The 22,085-nt window shown below is 38.1% G+C and overlaps 1 protein-coding gene across 1 annotated transcript in view; it reads right to left on the bottom strand.

Moving 5' to 3' along the window:
• LOC150093395 (uncharacterized) overlaps positions 1 to 22,085 on the bottom strand; it is a 188,640-nt gene that overhangs the window by 157,486 nt on the left and 9,069 nt on the right. Inside the window, exon 3 of the mRNA XM_090413821.1 lies at positions 8,399 to 8,909. Coding sequence (XP_090269947.1) covers positions 8,399 to 8,909 — 511 coding nt within the window. The remainder of the gene's footprint in view (positions 1 to 8,398; positions 8,910 to 22,085) is intronic.

The following is a 22,085-nucleotide window of genomic DNA, read 5'->3' as shown; positions in this document are numbered from 1 at the left end:
CTGCAAGGACTAGAAGTTGATAGTGCATGGGAAGTAGTTAAGAAGTGCTTGCATGAAGCAATGGCTGACTGTATACCTAGAGTCCGAATAATAAATCAAGCAGGGGTTAAATGGATGAATAACACCATTAAGCTTGAGCTGCAAAAAAAGAAACAACTATGGAGGGAATTTAAGGAGAAGGGTGACCAGCAGGCACATGAACGGTATAAAGCGCAGGCCAGAAGGGTGACGAGTGTGGTAAGAAAAGCAAAAAAGGATTACGAAAGAACATTGGCCATGCAGGCTAAACAGAATCCTAAACAGTTTTTTAGATATGTAGCAAGTAAAAGGAAAAATGTACATGGCAGATTGATTTTAAAGAATGCCGATGGTAGGGAGGTAACTGAATCAGTTGAGATAGTTGAGTTACTGAGTGAGCACTTTGCAAGAGTATATCATCCAGGTGGTGACATTGCAGAAACGAATAAACCAGTAGATTATACGGGAATTGTGGTGAATGAAGTGGAGGTGAGTAGTCTATTGCATAACCTCAATGTCAATACATCTGTGGGATTGGATGGTATACCAGCTCGTGTTGTACGAGAAGCAGCTAAAGAATTGTCAGTACCCTTGACCATTTTGTTTAATTTGAGTCTCGGGCCTGGGTTAGTCCCGAGCGGGTGGAAAGATGGGAAAATAGTTCCACTGCATAAAGGTGGTTCCAAGACTGCTGTTGTAAATTACCAACCGATTAGCATATCAGGAATCATTGTCAAGGTCTTAGAGAAATTAGTCAAGAAAAGAATACAGGATTGGATAGATGAAAATGGGATATTGTATGGGGGACAACATGGTTTTCTGAAGGGTAGATCATGCCTCAGTAACTTGCTCACGTTTTATAACACAGTGACAGCTGAACTGGATAGGGGTAATGGGTTTACAGTGATACTACTGTACCTTGCCAAGGCCTTTGATAGGATACCACATGGAACCCTAATCAGTAAACTGGAGCAGATGGGGATAGATATAGGGTTGGTGTGATGGAGAGGAGGGTGGTTGAAGGAGAGATATCAAAGAGTGGTTTATTCAGGAGTGGAGTCTAAAAGACGTCTTGTGACTAGTGGAGTGCCACAGGGCTCTGTTCTTGGACCACTGCTTTTCAATTTGTTCATCAATGATATTGGAAAGGATCTGAGAGGAAGTGTTCACTTGTTTGCTGATGATGCAAAGTTGGGTAGAGCAATTGTGAGTGCACAGGATGTCAAAATTTTACAGGAGGATTTGGATAGTTTGGAGGACTGGGCTAGGAAAAATGGATGTCAATTTAATGTGGCAAAGTGTAAGGTTATGCACTTTGGGGTGAAAAGAATAGCAGCATTATATCGCATTGGTGGAACCATACTCCAGGAGATTGATGAGGCCAGGGATTTGGGAGTGTTGGTGGATAGGAAGTTGAAGTTCAGGGGGGGCACATTGCAAAAGTAACTAAAACAGCTCACCAAATCACTTGGCTTCTGAAAAATACTTTAACATGCAGAGACGAACAAGTTGTTGTTCCTCTGTATCGAGCCTTGATAAGACCCCATCTGGACTTCTGTGCCCAGTTATGGGCACCAGGGTTTCTTCGTGATGGGGAGGAAGTGGAGAGGGTCCAGAGACGAGTGACCAAGATGATAGCAGGTCTGTGGAATGAACCTTATGAGAATAGGTTGAGGATTTGTGGGTTGCAGAAATTGGACGATAGGCGAAGGAGGGATGATATGATTGAGACATTCAAATTACTGAAGGGTTTTTATAAGATTGATCCAGAAGATATTTTTGAAAATATGACTGGTGGTGGGAAGACTAGGGGCCATGCATGGAAGCTGGGCAAGAGCGTAGTTGACAAGGGCGTTAGAGCTAGGTTCTTCACTTGGAGAGTGGTAAATGAGCGGAATAAGCTTGAAGAGTCTGTTGTGGGTGCTACGACCGTGAATGAGTTCAAGGCAAGGTATGATAGATACTGTGTGAATGTTGAATAGTTGTTCTTGACATGATGTTAGGGCCTCCCTCGATGAGTCTGTCGACTCCTTGGAGTTTCTCAGAACAACAATAATAATAATAATCTTGGTCTTCCTCTGGGTCATTTTCCTGCCAAACTGGCAGAGAACACTTGTTTTGCTAATCTTTCCTCTCCCATTCTATTTAAGCGACCATACCACCTGAGATTAGCTCTGCTAACACATTCCTGGATGCTGACAATGTCAAGTTCTTTCCTAATATCCTCATTTTTAATATGATATTGCCATTGATGCCATCTGTTCACGCCTCTAATCTTTCTCAGGACTCTCATATCTGCGGTCTTCTCTAGTCTTTGGTCAAGTGTTTTACTTCTGACCCAGCTCTCAGATCCATAAGTTAAAACTGGTTTGAACACTGTCACTGTCTTGTATACAGCTAATTTAGTGTTCCGACTAAATTCTCTCTTATTCCATATGAATTTATTCAACTGACTTCCCACCATACCAGCTTTGCTGATTCTATATTTAATTTACCATCTTCAGTAAAAATCTTGCCTAAGTAGCTGAAATGTTTTACTTGTTCCACAGGTTCTCCATTCACAACACAGTTGACATTTTCAATGATTCTGCCTATTTTCATTGTCTTTGTCTTTTTATTTCTGACCTTCATACCATATCTATTACAACAGCTATTGAATTTAGTCAGAGAATCTTGCAGACTTGTAGCGGATTTATTTAGAAGTATAACATCATCCGCATAAAGCAAAGCGCTGACATTAACATCTCCAATTTTGATATCAGGTTTAATACCACTTTCCTTCATAAAATGTGATCCATATAGATAATGAATAACAGAGGGGATAATGTACATCCTTGTCTCACACCAGATTTAACCTTAAACCATCTTCCTGTACTTCCTTCAATTCTAACTGCTGACTTACACCTCAAATAAAGACTAACTATTGCATGATATAATGCCCCATTGACACCATATAACTGCAGCGTATTGAATAGCTTCTCTCTTGGAACCTTGTCATATGCCTTTTCCGAATTGACTAAACTTAAATGCAGATCTTTGTTATATTCCCATGCTTTCTCGACTATTTGTCGTAAAGTGAGGATCTGATCCTGACAGCCTCTATTTGGCCTGAATCCAGCTTGTTCTTCACCAAGCTTTTCTTCCAAAATTCTTCTTAACCGTTTCTCAAGTATACTTGCATAGATCTTGCCAGGAACACTCAGCAGGGAAATACTTCTGTAATTCTCACATTCAGTTTTATTTCCCTTTTTATATATGGGTACTATGAGAGCTCTACTCCAATCATCGGGAATTCGTCCCTCTGTCCAGGCTTTCTGAACTATGCAGTGCAGCCACTGTAAGACTTTTATACCACCATACTTCAGCATTTCTGGTTGAATATCATCTACTCCTGCTGCCTTTCCACATTTCAAACTTTTGATGGCTTTTTCTACTTCAAGTATGGATTCCTGACTGCATGCCTGGTCAGTGTTTTTTTATCTCTGTGCTGTCATCACTGCTTGTTTCATTTATCAGTTTTTCAAAGTAATTACTCCATACTTCAAGGATATCTTTTTCTCCTGTTTTCATGTCACCTTTTTCATCTCTAACTAATTTTACAGCACTCTTTCCTCCATTCCTAAGCTTTTTTCAACAACCTCCAGAATATTTTGCCACCTTCTAGATATTTATTTTCTATATTCTTGCCAAAGTCCTCCCATGACTTTTGTTTAGCTAGTTTTACACACTGTTTAGCTTTCTTACATTTGTCTCTGTATTCTGTAAGAGTAAAATCTGACTTATTTGCCAGGAACTTTTGATATGCTTTCTTCTTTTCCTTCACTGCCTCTTTAACTTCCTGTGTCCACCAGGGAGTTCTGATTTTTTTATCCTTGCACACATCACCACATGCCTCTCTGACAGAATCAATCAATGTTTTCTTCAGAGTTTGCCACTGAATCTCCAAGGTTTGATTCCTGTTCTCAAACTCTTTCATTTTTTCTTCAATAATATTTGTGTATTTTAGTCTACAGTTCACATCTGAGAGCAGCTCAGCTTTTATTCGCTTTAAAACTTTCTTACATGTTATTCTTTTCAATATGAAATTCAATTTTATCCTGCTCAAGACTAAATAGTGATCACTTCCAATTTCAAATCCTCTGTACACTCTGGTGTCCTGCACCGGGGAGAAAACATCACTATCAACAATAACATAGTCAATGAGACTTTTCTTATTCCTTGCCTCTTCTCTCCATGTGAATTTGTGCACATTTTTATGTTGGAACATGGTGTTAGTAATAACCAGTCCATGTCCTGAGCAGAAATCCAACAGATATTTGCCATTATTATTAGCTTTGCTCTTTTCTCCAAATTTTCCAAAAAAATTTTTCTATGTCTCACAATCATTTCCTACTCTGCTATTTAGATCCCCAACAAGGACCAACTTTTCCTTTTTCATTGTGTCAGTTGCTTTTTCTAAAGCGTCAAAAAATTCCTCCACTTCTACCTTAGTAGAACCTTTTGTGGGACCATAGGCACAAATAAATCTCATTGTCCAGTTCCCCATTCTCATATTTGCCAACATTACTCTACTTGAGACTGACTGCCATTCAAGAAGATTAGCCTCGTATTTTGTGTTGAATACTATGGCTACTCCTTCTTTTCCTTGATTGTCATTGCCTGAATATAACATTTTGTATTTATTGCTCAGAAAGATCTCACCAGTATTGGTCTTTTTTGTTTCAGTCACCCCTATTATGTCGATCTGGTACTTATCTAATTCCTCAGCTAGCTCCATTTCTTTGCCATTCAGGCTTCTTACGTTGATAGTACCGATCTTTAACTCTGGTGATGTTTAACCTTGTTTAACCGGGCGACGCCCCAGCCGGCATAAAATTTTGTCATGTTGTACCATCGTTTTTTATTTTGGTTTAACCAATACGAATACAATTTGGTCGGCTAAATCTCAAATTGCCAGCCCATCCTTGTTCGTTCAGTATCAAAGTAGATACCCACCAGAGTGCACCACGAGAAGGTGAGGATTGGACATTAGGTCAGAAGCCCTGGTCGGTTCTCCGCATTCCTTTAAAGGCTATGTGGAGGTCTCCTATACAGCTTTGACCCTTAAGCACCCCCTTCGATTTTCTTAGACATTATAAAGACACACCAAGAAGTGTACGCACTACGAGAATGTCTGAAAATGACACCAACGTCTTGCTAAGGAATCAACAAACTCAGCACAACTGCGCACCACTGCGATCGCAGCGCTGCAGTGAAAATATTTAAAAATAGAACTTATTTTCTGGACATCCCTTGTATATGTTCCAAGGAGAAATATGGAATGTAGTAAGTTCCTTTTTTATTGGAATTGTATTTTTATTGCCAGAGAAATTATTCTTCATGCCTACATCAGCAAAATGAAAGAAAGATGTGTTAAGGAGATTTGCTTCCTAGAAGACATATCAAATAAGAGCTTTAACTTTAGTAGTATTCTGAAGAATTTGAGAGACAAGACAGAATTGAATGACTGAGTAAAAACAATAACAGAAGTATAAAAAAAAAAAATATGTTATGTGGAACTATAGAACTTTCAGCTGAATGCTATGTCGTGTTATTTCCTTAGAAATTAATTTAACTGAGTCAGAGAGTGAAAGAATTTTCTTTGAACTCATATAGAGTAATGATAAGTATGTTGCTTTTTTTCGACCAAAACACTAATGTAATTAAAAAATAACTAACACAGGGTTTATGGGTCGTAAAAATTTAATAAACTTACTAGTTTTGCCACTTAAGCTAGTGGCTTCATCTGGATTGGGATGAAAATACACATTTACAACAAGCGCTACATATGAATCAATACGTCACTAAATTACACAAAATACAAGTACAATAGAAACACATGGAGCGTGAATGCTGGCACACGGTCAGTCATTGTTCAGCAGGTGCATCTGATAGTTTGCAGAAAAATTAAAGTCTGATGTGTTTAAAGATCAAATGAGTGACTTGCAAATGTCACACAAGAGTAATTGTAGAATAGCTATGCAATTATTCTCTGTATTTAGTAAGAATTTGAAGGTTATGTATATAGAATAGTAGAAACTGTTTATTAACTAATTCTAAAGAGAATATGATCTCCTGAGAGAAATAGTGAAGTACTATATGATATGAACCAGAATTTTTATCTGTTGTATATATTTATATATTTAAATATATATAAAAATATTTTGTCATTTTTTATAATGGATCTTCATTGTCTAAATATACTCATGTTAATCTTTGGAGTCAATGCACCATCATGGATATGAATCTAAAACATTCTAACCAACTAAAATGAAATTATACATAATACATTTTTATCTTACTCCACAACTGACTATACTAAAAGGTTAGATATATAAACAAGGTAGGGAATTACATAACTGGTACAGTCGATTTAAAGTATAACAAACTGACACAATCAAACTTCAAAACATAACATAATACAATGTTCAGACTATTTTTACCAGTGAATCGGAGTTAAGTCAGAAATAAAACAGCTGATCAAGAACCAGAGACATGACAGTGACTGAGGAAGCTGACAGATGTATTTTAATAGCAGAACTATGATGAAAATGATGACATCAGTAAACTATTTGCAAGTAGAATTAATCCTGGAAGCTTATGGTCACTTAAAAGCACTGACTATGAAAGCTATCTATGATAATAATAGGTATCCAGGGAGGGGAGGGGGAGAGAGAGAGAGAGAGAGAGAGAGAGAGAGAGAGAGAGAGAGAGTGTGTGTGTGTGTGTGTGTGTGTGCGCGCGCGCAACTGCTGTAATTTCATTTCCCATTAACACCATATATTAATGTTTGCTAAGTCCTCTAGAGTTGAATCACACTCTTAATGGTCTTTGTTTGTATAGCCTAGCACTATACAAATGCCATTTCCACAGGTTTTCGTGATTCTCTGCTTTCATCATTTTTATCTGTAATATGAAGAAACAAATCACACTGCACCTTTTCCTATCAAATACACATATGTAGGTGTGGCAATATATGTGGAGAAACCTCATGCCTGAGTGTATCATCATTGTGACATGGAAGTTTGAATGTGGAGATATCTAACAGTATGGAGCTTTTTCTCCTGAATTTTTAAATGCACTGTTTCTAAATATAAGATACTAATCAGGCAAGTGTATTAATATGCATATGCTATTTTCCCTTTTCTTAACTCTGTGGGAGCTAGAGCCCACAAATGGTTCTATGGCCTTTCTTTCATTTAACTGATTCCACACAATGTGCAAGAGGACCTATAAGCAGACCAGAGCCATGTGTGTAGCACGAGTGAGAATTGAAAAAGAAGTCTGATATTTTTTTGAGTTCATGAGGAAGAGGGGAGGCAGGTTCAGTGTGTTTGCAATTGCACTGAAAAGAGACGGTGAGCAGCTGCTGCTCTTGTGCTAATATGCACAACAGGAAGTGGAGGAATGATAGTTGCAATTTTAGTGAAGCAGTGACCACTGAAGTAGCTGCAGAATAGACAGTTACTGAAACATTGCATCAGTGAGATGGAGAATGAAGCGAGTTTGTAAGAGTCGGATCATCTATGAGTCAAACTGCTCCTCCTCCTCTCTAGAGAACATCAAAGATTTTTAGGAAGGTTTTAGGTGAACAACCCATATCCCACACATGTGAAAATAATATTTTGAGCAGAAGAGAATGTCAAGTTTTTTGGATGCTGAAGAAGCTATTCATTTGATGTGCTTATGCCAGGAGTGGCTGGAGGTAAACGTGAATCCAAGAAGACAGATTACATTGTGTCTGGTAATTTGTGTATTACTGAAGTTAAGGGTAGGTGACTTGAGATCCCTTTTGAAAGACTAAGATTTGGTGGCACCAAACGTGATCAGTTGTCCTTACTTCATTGAAGGATGGTGTGCAGATTAACGTTTAAGGTATTGGTTGTAGAGGATTTTGAAGCTTGGGATGTCTCTGAACACTGCATGGTTTGTCAAATGATTATAATGAATGAAAAGAATGATCACCTGAAAAGATGTGAATAGAATTAGTGATGACTAAGAATAGATCATTTATGTACAAGAGGAAGAGAGTAGGTGATAGAACAGAGCCTTGAAGAATCACCTGAAAAGATGTGAATAGAATTAGTGATGACTAAGAATAGATCATTTATGTACAAGAGGAAGAGAGTAGGTGATAGAACAGAGCCTTGAAGAATCTTGCATTAATAGCAAAGCCACAGGATGGCAATTTGTTTAGCAGGCCTCAATGCAGTCGAAAATTCATGCTGGATTGATAAAACACACACATTTTCACTCAAATTTACTGGTCAAAAATAGCAAAATAACTTACAAAAGAACATCAGAATAAATTTGATGACATTTGTAAAATTGGAATAACTACCTTTCTCCTTTAGCACTTCAGAATCTCCTTGTCCATCTTCATCTGCACTCTCTATTTGTTCCACTTCAGAATGGTCTCTCTCGGAATCACCTTTATCACTATGCATAACTTCATCATCACTCTCTACATCACTGCGATGTTCTTCATCTTCTGCACCACTATGAGGTTCATCTATGTCACTGTGGTGTACTTCATCTTCTGCACCACTGTGAGGTTCATCTACATCACTATGATGCACCTCATCATCACCATCTCCATGATGCATCTCTTCCTCTACATCACTATGCTGAACTTCATCATCATCACTATGATTTACCTCTTCTTCAACATCACTGTGATGAACTTCATCTTCTGATTGCTGTCCATTTTCACTTCCACTAGGTGACTGAGGTGCAGATGCTATACTGTGGCCATCACTTTCTACATCGCTAGACCTTTGTCGTGATTCATCTATTTCTTGTTCACTGTGAGAACCATCAGAAGCAGCTTCTCTTGGGGACTCAGGGGACTCCTACAGACAATAATAATGAAAATCATTAGTTTAAAATCATATAACAAATGAATACCTTCACAAATAAATTTTCTAGTGATTTCTGATATATTTTAATACAAAGAAAATCAAAATCAAATTTGCGAATGTTGTGACAATAAAATTTTTGGATGAAATCAGTAACACGAAGAGCAATGTTAAAGAAGCAGATTATCCTATAAATTTTATTTCGGCACCATCCTCTAATAAATTTTGTCTAGATGTAGTTATATTAAGTGGCTGCATTACATAAATGAAATCATGTAACCCAGTGGATGGTATGAGCCAATGTCACCAGAAGTGACATCACATGGCAATCGAAGTGCTACCACACGTAAGACTAGGAACGAATGCACCACCACGTAGAAGACTAGAAATCATTCCGCAGCAAATTCGGAAAACCTTGAATTTTAGAAATTAAACTAGCCAAGTAAAATCCAGAAAAAATGCCTCATATGAAGTAATAATAAAAACAACAAATCATTAAAATATGCCCATAACAAAAGTAAACATATTAAAAATAATCATTAATAGTTTCTTCCTTCCCATTTGTTACAGGTTATGAATGTTTTTTGTTCCTCTTATGCATAAGAATACAACAATTGTCATTCTACTAATTTTTTTTTTTTTTTTTTTAGAATATGACCATCCTGAATATGACCTTCACCTATGTAAATAACTAATTTTCTTCCAATGAAACTAGATGATTTTCTATAGCACAATTGCTACAAAAAATCTCAATGAAACAACAACCAATGCATGATGCTTTTATTTGTTCATTATTTGTAATCAATGAACTGTTAGTTTTGCCCAGAATATAATAAATGCTATATATTACTCCCATCTTTCTTTTCCTTCTTTAAACAATGATCAATTATTCACTAACTTGGAATACCAGAAACATGACCAACAAGTACCAAACACCACTGGCTTGAGGCCCTCAGAGATTAATGTACACCCACTCTGTCCCACTGCACCTCTAAAACACTCAGCACCCTGTGGGCACTTTACCAGAAGTAATGTCACAGGGGCAACTGATGCACCACCATGTTGTGTCCCAACCCACGTTTCCATCCTAACCACAACATCACACCCATCTATCTTCCCAACCTCAAAACCATTCCTGCTGGTTTTCCACCTGTAAACACTAACCTGCCTACCACAAATCAAAAACATTGACCTCAAAAAACACACTCACCCACTATGTCCACTCCAAAAATATGAAACCCTGCCTGCCATCTCCAAAAGACGCACCTACCACCCACCCTGTCCACCCTCTCATAATACACACAGTTTTCCCACAAAACAGTAACAGATACATGCCCTGCTCACCCCACATTCATCATAAAAAAATTAACTACAATTCCTAATATATAACACAAACACATGTCAAGTAACAAAACAATGATTACAATAAAAATAATCTTACAACCAAGTCACTTAAAGAAACTCTACTCAAGAAAAAGCATGAAAACCAAATAACCTGCTAAAATAAAATTTAAAAAAAAATTATCTGCATGACAGTTTTTCTTTCACATGGTGGTGCACAATGGGTTTCAATCTTCCACTTGGCAGCAAGCCAGTCACCAGAGTGACATCATCGTTGCCCGGAATAACAAGGATCGCGTTGCTTGTTAGGAGGGCAAGCTTCAAAAAATAAGTTACAGTCCCCTAAACAACTCTCTCAAGATTTGTTCCATAAACACAGAAGGACTATCTAAATCCAAAGCCGAAGTCATCGGAAAAATAGCCAAAGACAAAATGATCCACATCCTGGCTCTCCAGGAAACCCAACATGCCTGACACAGCTCTCAATAGACTAAAGATCCCAGGCCAAATTCTTGTCTTATAACTGCCATCCCAAGCATGGCCTGGCAACCTGCATCTGGCCTGGTCTCAAGGAAATAACCCAATGCATGCCTGAAGCAGAATACTCCATAGGTATTAAAATTCAAAATACCACCATCTACAATGTCTACAAACCACCATCGCAATCCTGGCCTGACCAGATGGACCGGCCGTAACTCACCCTGCTATCTATGTTGGTGACTTCAACTCTCATCAACACCATGTTGTTAAATATGGTTTCTTTACATATAATAATTTACTTCCTTTATGAATTTATCTCTCTACAATAACTACAAGACTTACAAAATTTCCCCGACTCCAATATCTGTATCACTTCTTACGTGTTCATTCTATAAGGAAAGCAATTCTATATCTCTAGCCGATTCCTAATTTTAATCACGTGCTTACCCTGACTGTTAAAGGTTATTCCTTGCTAAAAGAAACGAATCCTCTAATTTCTTTCTGGGACTGTCTCCTCTTCATATATTGACAAATTTATTTTTTAAAGCTGTGCCAGCCAATATCTTAGAATAGAGGGGACTCTTATTCAGGGAGACTTTTCCAGACTTTTGGTGCACATAGGTGAATATTTAGTGCTTAAACTCATAAATCAAATGCTTTACTGTGGCTAAGTAAATTCTGGTTTGCAGTCGCAACCTCTATAACAACATGTTATACCTTTCCTTCAATCCCCCTCCCCTCCCTCGCTATGGTTCAGATTAATGAGTGGTAGTTTTGATTCATATCACAGCCGAAACTCAGGTATAGAAGAAAAAAACATATTTATTGGAATCTAAAGACATATCCACTTAGACTAATCTCACTTTCAATTAGTTCAATGACATGCTAAATCAAACTGATTAATATTCTAATGCATGAACAATAAATCCTTCTTTTAAGTTAGAGATTAAACACACATAATATACACATTATACACTTCTAATCAATTTTCTACCTACTATGTTAGTCTTGCACATTAAACCAGTCACAATCATCTATAATCATTCCAGACAATTTGTCTTATGGACATTAGCCACTGCTAAATAATCACTTAAAGTTCTTAAATACTGTCCATACTCGATTATTATACTACAATGATATTTCCCTTTTACTGACTGGGTAATTATACAATGAAATCTGTACTTTACCATTTCTTGGGGCAGGATCTCCAGGTCCATCTGAACTGTCCTTCTTTGTTTGAATTACCTCTCGATACTTCCATAAGCCTGCGTCCACGTGGTGGGTGACTATGGTCATCAGATTAAGCTATGCTCTGCACCTGGTGTTTTTCCCTCATCTATTCTTGGTCTGTTTTGGGCCATCCTCGTTTCTACAGGATACGTCCGCGATATTAATCCATCGGAACTTTCAGTGAAGGCAGCATATGCTGACATCTCGCGCTTTAGTACCAACAGAAATTCAGACATCAAAGAAAAAGGCACACCGTCCGATACCTTACTATCGCCAAGAAACACCATCAGGAACTACCGGTCCATGGGAGAAGTCGAATCATCATCCAGCAAAATAGGCAAAAAAAAAAAAGCCTTGAGAAGGGGGTGCAAAACCCTTTTTATTCTCCTTTACTTCCCCCCCTTTTTAGCATCCTGTTACTAGCTATGATAGCACCCTCTTACTTTCTGCAATCTTTTCCCGCCCGCTACTTTCTTCGTCCGCAGGGATTTCGGCACATCACGAGATCTCTAGCAGTATCTTCCGGGAAACGAATATGCGTTGCTTTCCAAGACTGCCAATGCCTCAGGCCCGCCCGTGACCTTTGGACTATTGTTTACATCTAATTTAAGCATTCATTGTATACATGATGCATTCATATAATACTAATTTATACACTTAAAGGAGGTAATTCAATTTCTATTTACAGTTAGTACTTTATTTCTTATGCTCGAGTACAAGTTTTTTCTCTCAGCTGATTTTTCTGACTTGTTAAATCCTGAATGAATTGTTTCCTTTTAAAAGTTCTTCATTCAGAATGTAACAATGTGGGGGTATTCCTCTGACAACCAAGATGGTGATGGTCTAGTTAACTGGATGGATACATATAACCTGTATTTTATCTAAGATGCCAAACAAGAAGGCACTCTTCACTCAGCCAGACCTAACAGTACCTAGACCCCTGCGATCGGTGCATAGTCTCTAAAGACCCTGAAGACCACCCTCTGCCAACAACCAGAACCATCCTCAACAGATTCCCTAACAGCCAGCACTGCCCTACATTAACAGAGACAGGTACATCAATCCCAATCATCAGTGGAACACCAATCGCTAGATGGAACCTTCGTAGATCCAACTGGAATGTATTTGAAAAGAAAATTGAGCAAATCATTACAGCTATACCACCCATCCATAATTGCCATCCCAGATTTGTCAAAGTAATCAAATCTGCAGCCAAAGCCTCTATTCCTAGAGGCTACAGAAAACAATACATCCCATGCTGGAGTAGGGATACCAAGGAACGTTTAGCCAAACATGAAAAAACTGAAGACCCAACTATTGCCAAGGAGCTCATAGCAACGCTTGACAAAAACACAAAGGAAAGATGGATCTCAATCATCCATGAATGAACTTGATTTCACTAAATCTAGCTGGAAAAGCAGGTCACTTCTGAGAAAATGGGGGGTGGCGGAAGAACCAACAACAAACCACCAGAGATAACTCCGATCAAATGGCTAATCGTTTACTGAAAACCTACAAGATAAGTCCAAGCTCTACCAGGAAAATAACTGTGCAACCTTCCATCAGAAAAAATCTGAAGATGGCCTCCGAGCTTCCTGAACTTGTACAGCCAGTTTCTCTTGAAAAGGTGCAGGAAGTCTTAAAACTCCCCAAGAATGACAAGACTGCAGGAGTGGATGGTATCCTCCCAGAGTTTCTAAAACATCTCAGCCAACGAAGTCAAACATGGCTGACTTTTCTCAAATGCTATTATTATAACTGGAAATGTTAAAATAACTGGAAATAACTATAATGTCAAAAATCTATCACCTATCTCCTTGCTTTGCTTCACCTTTAAGCTCTTTGAATGAATTCTCCTTAAAAGAGTTTCACCACTCATTGAAAGAGCTCTCCCGATTGAATAAGCTGGCTTCAGGCCAGGAAGAAGTTGCTGTGACAGGTCCTGGCCTTGACAACACAGATCGAAGCAGGCTTCCAGAAGAAACTTAAATCTGGAGTCACTTTAATCTAACTAACATCAGCTTATGACACAGTTTGATCAGGGGCCTCCTCTTAAAGCTAAGCAATATCATAAGGTGCAAAACAACTTTCCAGCTTTTTGAATCCATTCTCTCGAACAGAAAGATCCGGGTCCATATTGGTAGAAAAAAAGAGTTGGCCCAGATTTCTCCACAATAGTCTTCCACAGGGCTCTGTTATCTCCTTTTACTATTTAACATCTACATTTTTGACTTACCACATACCAGTTCAAGCAAATATATACACCGATGATCTCGCTATCCTACACCAGTCTACCTCCTTTGCCAACCTGGAAACAATCTTGAACACAGAACTGAACATCCTGGAGGTGTACTTCAAGCAGTAGTACCTGAAGCCAAATCCAACACAAACTGTGTCCACCTGAACAATGCAGAGGCGAATCGTCACCTCAACCTCTCCTTCTGTGGCAAAATGGTAGAACATGAGCCTCACCCGAAATAGCTTGAAGTGAGCCTGGACAGAAGCCTAACCTATAAAAGGCACATCACCAACCCGTCCAACAAAGTTAAAACGAGAAATAGTATCATCTTACAGCTTGCTGGAACAACCTGGGGTTGTGGTGCTGATGTCTTAAGGTCGTCTGCACTAGCCCTCGCATTCTCTGCAGCAGAATACTCTGCCCCTGCCTGGGAAAGAAGTGCACACACACACACACACTAACATTATAGACACCCAGCTAAACTCTACCATGTGTACAATTAGTGGGACACTGAGAAGAACAACTCTCTCTCTGGCTGCCTGTCCTATCTAACATTGCTCCACCAAATATACAGAGAAGAAAAGTCCCGATTAAAGTATGAGAGTCTGGTGCAGGAGCAACTCGCTCCTGCCCCTGCACCAGATTCTCATAAATCCACTTGTATTCGCCTAAAATCACGAAACCCTTTCTGGACGAATTCTCTTCAGCTGCCTTACCATCAACACCTGACATGTGGAGAGAGCACTGGTCCAACAAATGGTTTCCTGGTTGAAGATCCCTGTGCTCCTCAGCCTGATTTTGCCCTTCCTAGGAAGATTTGGTCATCTATCAACAGAATCAGAACTAACCAGGGCAGATGTGGCTACTGCATAAATGGCGACTATCAGATCACCCTTATTGTGACTGTTCCCCTGTGGCCCAGACGATCACTCATATTGTGAATGACTGCCCAAAGGCGTCAATTTCATGGTGGCCTCCAGGACATCCACGAGATGACAGATTAGGCACTGGATTAGCTTTCTGGTCTGGACATTGACCTGTAGCTACTTTTGCCATAAGAATAAATAAATAAAAGATTTCCAGTGGCGTTGAGATATCGCTTACATAAAAAATATCAGAGAGCAGGCTATTGTATAGTCATACTGAATCAAGGTTCAATTAGTGGCAAAAAATGACAAGTACAATGGGAAATAAATATTTCTACTATGAGAACTATTTCAGTGACACATTTAGTACATATGTTTGGATCAGATGACTGAAACAAGTACTTACCAGGAGTATTATTAACAACTGCTAAGATTATTCTGCTTGGCAGTTTTATAATGCCATACAATATGTGGCTGTGTGCATGTTGCTTCGTGGGGGAAGAAAGCTGCACGAGGCTATGGAAAGAATTAGCTAATGGACCTGCAACTCACAATGTACTTAGAAGGGTTGCTAATAAGGAATGTTATTATATTCTTATGTCCAGGATGTTTGGAAAGCAATTAGGGTTACCTGGTATTTGAATAGGCATGTGAACAATTTGTGTGATAGGAAATGTCATAACATCTCTACCTGCCTGATTTGTGCAGTTGGAAGAGGCAAGACATTTTATAAACATTAAAATTCCAAGGATCATTAGGGGAACAGTTAGAGACAGCAAATGAATTTAGTATCATGTGGCAGAGATTTTCAGCCAAATGAGGTCAAAATCAGGAGATTCTATGTTGGATACTCTTTGGTATGGTACATCAGAGAGAACATTTGCGCAACATTCTGAATATGAGTGGGCATGAGTCAAAGAGTTGTTAGGAAAGTTGAGATCAGCAGTGCTTGAGAAAGCTGCACTTCTACTTTCTGTTAGGAAATGCAGGTGAGGTTTTGCAGACTGGATGTGTAAATGGACAATAAGGTTGGAACTGAGACCACATTGTGAAGGGAACTTCTCTGAGGTCTGCTACTGACCACTTGGGCCAAGTACATTCCCTATGCAATTTTTGAGTTTTTCGGGTGGTAATTAATATTTTTTTTGTTTTTTTGCTCCAACATTCCTTGTTTACAGTCAATGCTTCATCATTTTGTCGTTTTCTCTCCAGTTGATGATGTATTTAGCAACTTTGTTTCTCTTAGGTGAAGACAAGAGCTGGACGGGATCATATGTATGAGCAGTACAAAGCACAGGCAAGAAGGGTATCTTGTATGGTAAAGAAGGTCAAGCTAATTATGAGAGAAAGCTAGCTGATGAGGCCAAAAAGCATGCAAAAGGAGGAATGGAAAGATGACTTTAAAAAGTGCTGATGGTGGGGAGGTAATAGAAGCAAACCAAATAGTTGAATTACTGAGTGGGCATTTTTCAGAGGTGTACCATCTAGGTTATTTATTTATTTGATCGTATGGAGTTCCCTCCTTTTTCTCCCCTGTCCCTATTGGGGCGAGTTGAGCTCCCTCATGGGGGGTTAAGTATTTATGGCTGTAGATTCGTGTGTGTTCACGGGGCCGGTTTGCCTGCTTGCGGAATGAAAAATCCCAGATAAACTGGGGGAAAAAACCCTGCTGTCCACACCCAACATTGGCTAACTTGGCTATGGTTGAGGAATGTCCTTAAGCTTCTCATGTCAGTGATGGGAATCAAACCTAGGACACTCCTTCCCCAGGCATATGATTGCTAAGCACAAAGCCACTAGGCTAACCGTGCGGACACATCTAGGTAATGATGTTGCAATGCCAGATGCAAGAGTGACTGATGAAACAGAGCTACTTAAAATACTGCAAACGTCAATGTGTACACAGCCATGGGATTAAATGGTGCATCATCTGTGTATTAGGAGAATGTGTAAGGGAATTATCAGTTCCTCTGACCAGCTGTTTAATTTAACCTCAATTCCTGGAAGGTGCTAATAAAGTAGAAAGAGGGCAGAAGAGTCTCATAAAGAAGGCTGCAAAACAAAAGCAGCAAATTATAGGCCAGTCAGCAACTTAGGAGTGGTGATTAAGGTATTAGAGAAATTGGTGAAAGAATTCAGGACTGGGTAGATAGGAATATAATACTCTATAAGGGATAACATGGTTTTGTGAAGGAGATCCTGCCTTAGTGATCTGCTTACTTTTTTATAACCAAGTGACAACATAGTTGGATAATGGACATGGCTACTCGAGCAATTTTGCAAAGACATATGGCAGGATTCCATTAGAACTCTGCTACATAAATTGGAGCAAATGGAGATGGATACGAATCTGGTGATTTGGATGGAGGGTGGCTAATGGACAGATATCAAACAGTGATGTACCATGGGGCTCAGTAATTGGCCCTGTGTTCTTTAATTTGTACATCAATGATACAGTTAATATGATTGTCATATTAACAACTGAATATGAATATTCAGTTGTTTGCTAATAATGCAAAACTGGAAAGAACAATGGTAAATGAAGATGATGCACTTTGGGGGAAAAAATATCACTAGCTGTGTACTAAATTGATAGAAGTGAACATGAAGAAACTGACTAAGGCCAGAGATTTGGAGATGATTGTGGACAGAGAGTTAAAGTAGTGAACTTATTGCAAATGTAGCCAAAAAAGCAAATCAGATAACATGGTTGTTGAAAAATGCACTAACAAGTAGGGATTGAGAAGTTATTGTTCCTCCATATAAGCTTTAATAAGGACATCTGGACTACTGCATGCAGATCTAGATACCCAGATTCCGTGGGGATGAAGAAGTAGTGGAAAAGATCCAGCGGTAAGTGACAAAGATTGTAGCAGATCTATGGAATGTTCCCTATGAGAATAAATTGACAATTTATGGACTTCAAAAACTAGCTGATAGGTGAAACAGAGGAGTCATGAGAAAAGCATTTAAGTTATTAAAGGAGTATTATAGGATTGACACTGAAAACTTTTTTTTTTCAGGACATGGCAAGAAGGATGAGAACAAGAAACAAAAACTTGTGTAAGAGTATGGTTAGCAAGATTGTTAGGACTAGATAGGTATTGTGTGCATAATGGATCTCCTGTGATGTCTTTAATTCCATGGAAATACCTGTATAATAACAACAATAATATATGGACAGATGTAAACAACATGGCATTAATTTTAATGGCCTGTTGTTTGCAGATGACCATATAATCACAGCAAGAAGTGAGCTCCAGAGATCAACATTTTCCTTAAACACAATTGCTAAAACATTTGGAATGAATTATCAACAGATAAAATGAAAAACAGCTTTTAAAGGATCATCTCCAACTAGAGGTAACATTAAAAAAAAAAATAGCTGCTTCAAATGTCTTGAATGCTCTCACCATATATATAAAAAAACTACATTAATACCAAAATTTCAAATTTCTTAAAGATAACAGGAATGATCAATATTTTCAAACCTAAGAAATTCAAAAGCATAGAAGAAGAATGTATAAAGACTGGCAAGACCTCCTCTACTGTATGGAAGTGAAATATGGACCATAAAAATTGGAGAAATGAAATTACTACATAGAACAGCAGGCTATATTCTCTCTCCAAAAAAAAAATCACAGAATCACATAAACCACTAAAAAGAAACTCAATATTAGATAAAATACATGAATACCAAAATTGAATTGAACATTCTGAAAGAATGGACATGATCAAGACCACCTAAAAAGATACTTGATACAATCCAGTTGGAGGACAGAAAAGGCACTGAAAACTAAGGAACTGGCCACTGGGCATCCCTTGAAGGATGATGATGATAATTCTAAACACCAACAACCCTTCGAGTTCCTGTTTCCATTATATGTCAATAATCCATAAGTCTGCAATAATTCCCTGCCCTGTAACTTAACTATACATTCCATTTTTCTTGATCCCTCCTACCTACTAGTATGGCAAGGCAGATACTATTATCAAATCCATAGTTCTTGACCTACATGTTCATCTATCCCAGCGTTTCCCAAATGGTGGGTCACGACCTGGCATTGGGTGACGAAAGCTAAATGCAGGGTCGCCTAAAAAAACTCTCAAAAACCTAGGTGTTTAGTTTTTGGATTTTCTTTTTTTCACGAAACTCTAAAATACAAGTAAATAGCATTTAATTGGGACTAATGAATAAATAATTTAATTAATAGAGACGAAAAACGCACTCCACCCGCGTTGCCATTTCACAGTCTTTTTGTTCACGGTAAAGTAGCTCAACTAATGGCAAGGCAACCACGCCACCAGCCAAATCATTTGGTGGTCTGGCATTTGTTTTACTCGCCTACCACGTTAAGCATCAAGAGAGAACGTATTTTTTTTTGTATTTACTGATTACTTGTGTCTTGCCCGGTGGGTTCGGCTGAACAACCGTAATTATTATAACTGTTTGTAAATAATTTATTTGATTTCCTTCTTTTTTCATCTCGCTTGCCATTACCCATTTAATGATGAATAAATGGGTGATAAAACAACAAACAATGTGCCGGTTACAAACGCTTCGATTAGCATCAACGAACAATCGAGTGACGTACAGCTGGGCACGAGTTCTGAGAACAGCACCAACAAACGACCGCACGATGTGTTGTCTACTACTCTCACAAAAAAGAAGATGTACTGGACCCGACAGTATTCTGAGGATTATCTACAATTCGGTTTCATCCAGGATGCTGATGACAAACCATTATGTGTTATTTGTTATGTGGCACTTTCAAATGAGTCCATGAGGCCTTCAAAGTTGAAGCAACGTCTGGAATTGAAACAACCGAACTACAATAATAAGCCAATAGATTTCTTTATAAATAAAAAGAGAGAATTAATATCTACCAAGAAGACTGTATCTTCAAATTTTTCTCAGGGAGCTCAGTCTGAAAACCTTGTAATGGCTTCTTATGAAATATCATTAATTGCTGAAACTAGTTATCCTCACACAGTTGCCGAGAAATTAATAGTTCCAGCAAGAAAATGTTAGCATCTCAAATATGTGATAAAAAACAAGGGAGCCAAGTAAATATGCTGACACTATCAAATAATACAATGAAGTGTAGAATCATGGAGATGGCAGATAATATCGAAGAAACTGTCGTAGGTCACTTAAAAGAGTGCAATTTTTTTACCTTGCAAGTCGATGAAAGTACAGACATATCGGACAATGTCAATTTAATGTGTTTTGTGAGATAAGATTATGACAATACAACTCATACAAAATTTCTTTTTTGTAAACCTCTGACAACAAGAACAACAGCTGAAGAAATTTTTAATTTGATTGCAAATCACATCAATGAAAAGGGCATTGAATGGGGAAAATGTGTGGGACTGAGTAGCAATGGAGCATGCGCAATGGCAGGCGCACGTATTGGACTTTTTCCGAAGATCAAAGCCGTGATACCAGACTGTGTATGGGTGCATTGTAGCATTCATAGAGAAGCATTGGCCGTCAAAAGAATGACAATGCTTTTAAATGCAACTATGTAAGAGTGTGTACAATTTATAAAATCTTGTCCATTGAATTCAAGAATATTCTCTGCGCTGTGCAAAGAAATGGGGAGTGAACATGAACATCTTCTTTTACACTGCGAGGTGTGATTGCTGTCAAGAGGGAATGTTTTAAGAAGACATTGAAATGAAGGATGAAGTTTTACTGTTCTTAGACCAACATCCCCCAACGGCTAGAGATGTAATATTTAAATTCAAAGACAGTTTTCATGATGTCAATTGGTTAATCAAGGTTGCCTACCTTCGTGATATTTTTGATTTTTTGAATAATTTAAATCTGACATTACAAGGTAGCAATGTAACTGTATTTAAAGTGCAAGAGAAGGTGGAAGCTGCAACAAAAAAACTCAATTTGTGGTCCCGTCATGTGGAAGCAGGGAATCACAAAACTTTTACAAAGCTAACAGAATTACAAAAAGCGTATAATATGAGTTCCATGTGGGATGAGATTTCAGCTGTTATCAAGGAACATATGCTAGGACTGCAGGCAAGTCTGAAGGAATAATTTTCCCTAAATCAACAGCAACAAAGCATGGATAATCAACCCTTTTATAGTGAACTCAGAATCTGAGAAAGAATTGCCGGATCCAGATATTGAACTGTTGTGTGATACGTCACTCAAAGACATCTTCAACACAATACCACTGATGGATTTTTGGCTGTCTTGCTGTCAGGAGTACCCAGTTTTAGCAGAAAAAGCGATAAAATTTCTAATGCCTTTTGTCACAACCTATAAGTGTGAAACAGGTTTTTCTAAAAAATAAATATAGAAACTGACTGGAAGTCGAACTGGATTTAAGAATAAAGTTATATCTTTTCCTCCAAACCTGAAGTTTCTAGTTAACAAACAACAGCATCACACTTCTCATTAATAAATTACTTGCTTTAGTTTAATTTCTTTATATTTTTGTAAGAGTAAATGCGTCTTTATTATAATAATAATAAATGAAAACTCTATGAACATTGAAATCTGTTTTATTTTACCTATTGGCCATAAAAAATTTAGTGCGTCACGAAGATAAAATATTAAAATAACTGGGCCAAAGGAAAAAAAGTTTGGGAAACTTTGATCCTATCCCATACTTCCTCAAATAATAATATTTAATTCTAGAAGCTATGCTCTTTATTCCCACATGTTGATTCCTTCTCTAGTCTATATTCACTAGAGTTCAAATCCCTCATAATGATAAACCTCTTGAAATTTAACTTTGAAAAAAAAGAGAAAGCCATCATACTTAACATTTGGGCTAAAGAGAATATGCATCCTTATTTCTAATCAGGCAAAAGTAATTTGGATAGAATAAAACTAAATGCTTCATGTGAACTTTTGTAATATCAATAAGTTTATAAAACTGGAGTAAGCAAGGTAGTGGTGGCAATGCCACATGATGAGATGAAAATCACAGCAACTTAAACATATTCTCTATTGGTCAAGTAATCAGTGTTTTTAAAGAAATG

The sequence above is a fragment of the Typopeltis vanoorti genome, chromosome 24 (assembly GCF_054136105.1).
Source record: "Typopeltis vanoorti isolate ZY-2024b chromosome 24, IOZ_Tvanoo_1.0, whole genome shotgun sequence".
Classification (NCBI taxonomy): Eukaryota; Metazoa; Arthropoda; class Arachnida; order Uropygi; family Thelyphonidae; genus Typopeltis; species Typopeltis vanoorti.
This window is presented reverse-complemented; position numbering and strand designations above follow the sequence as displayed.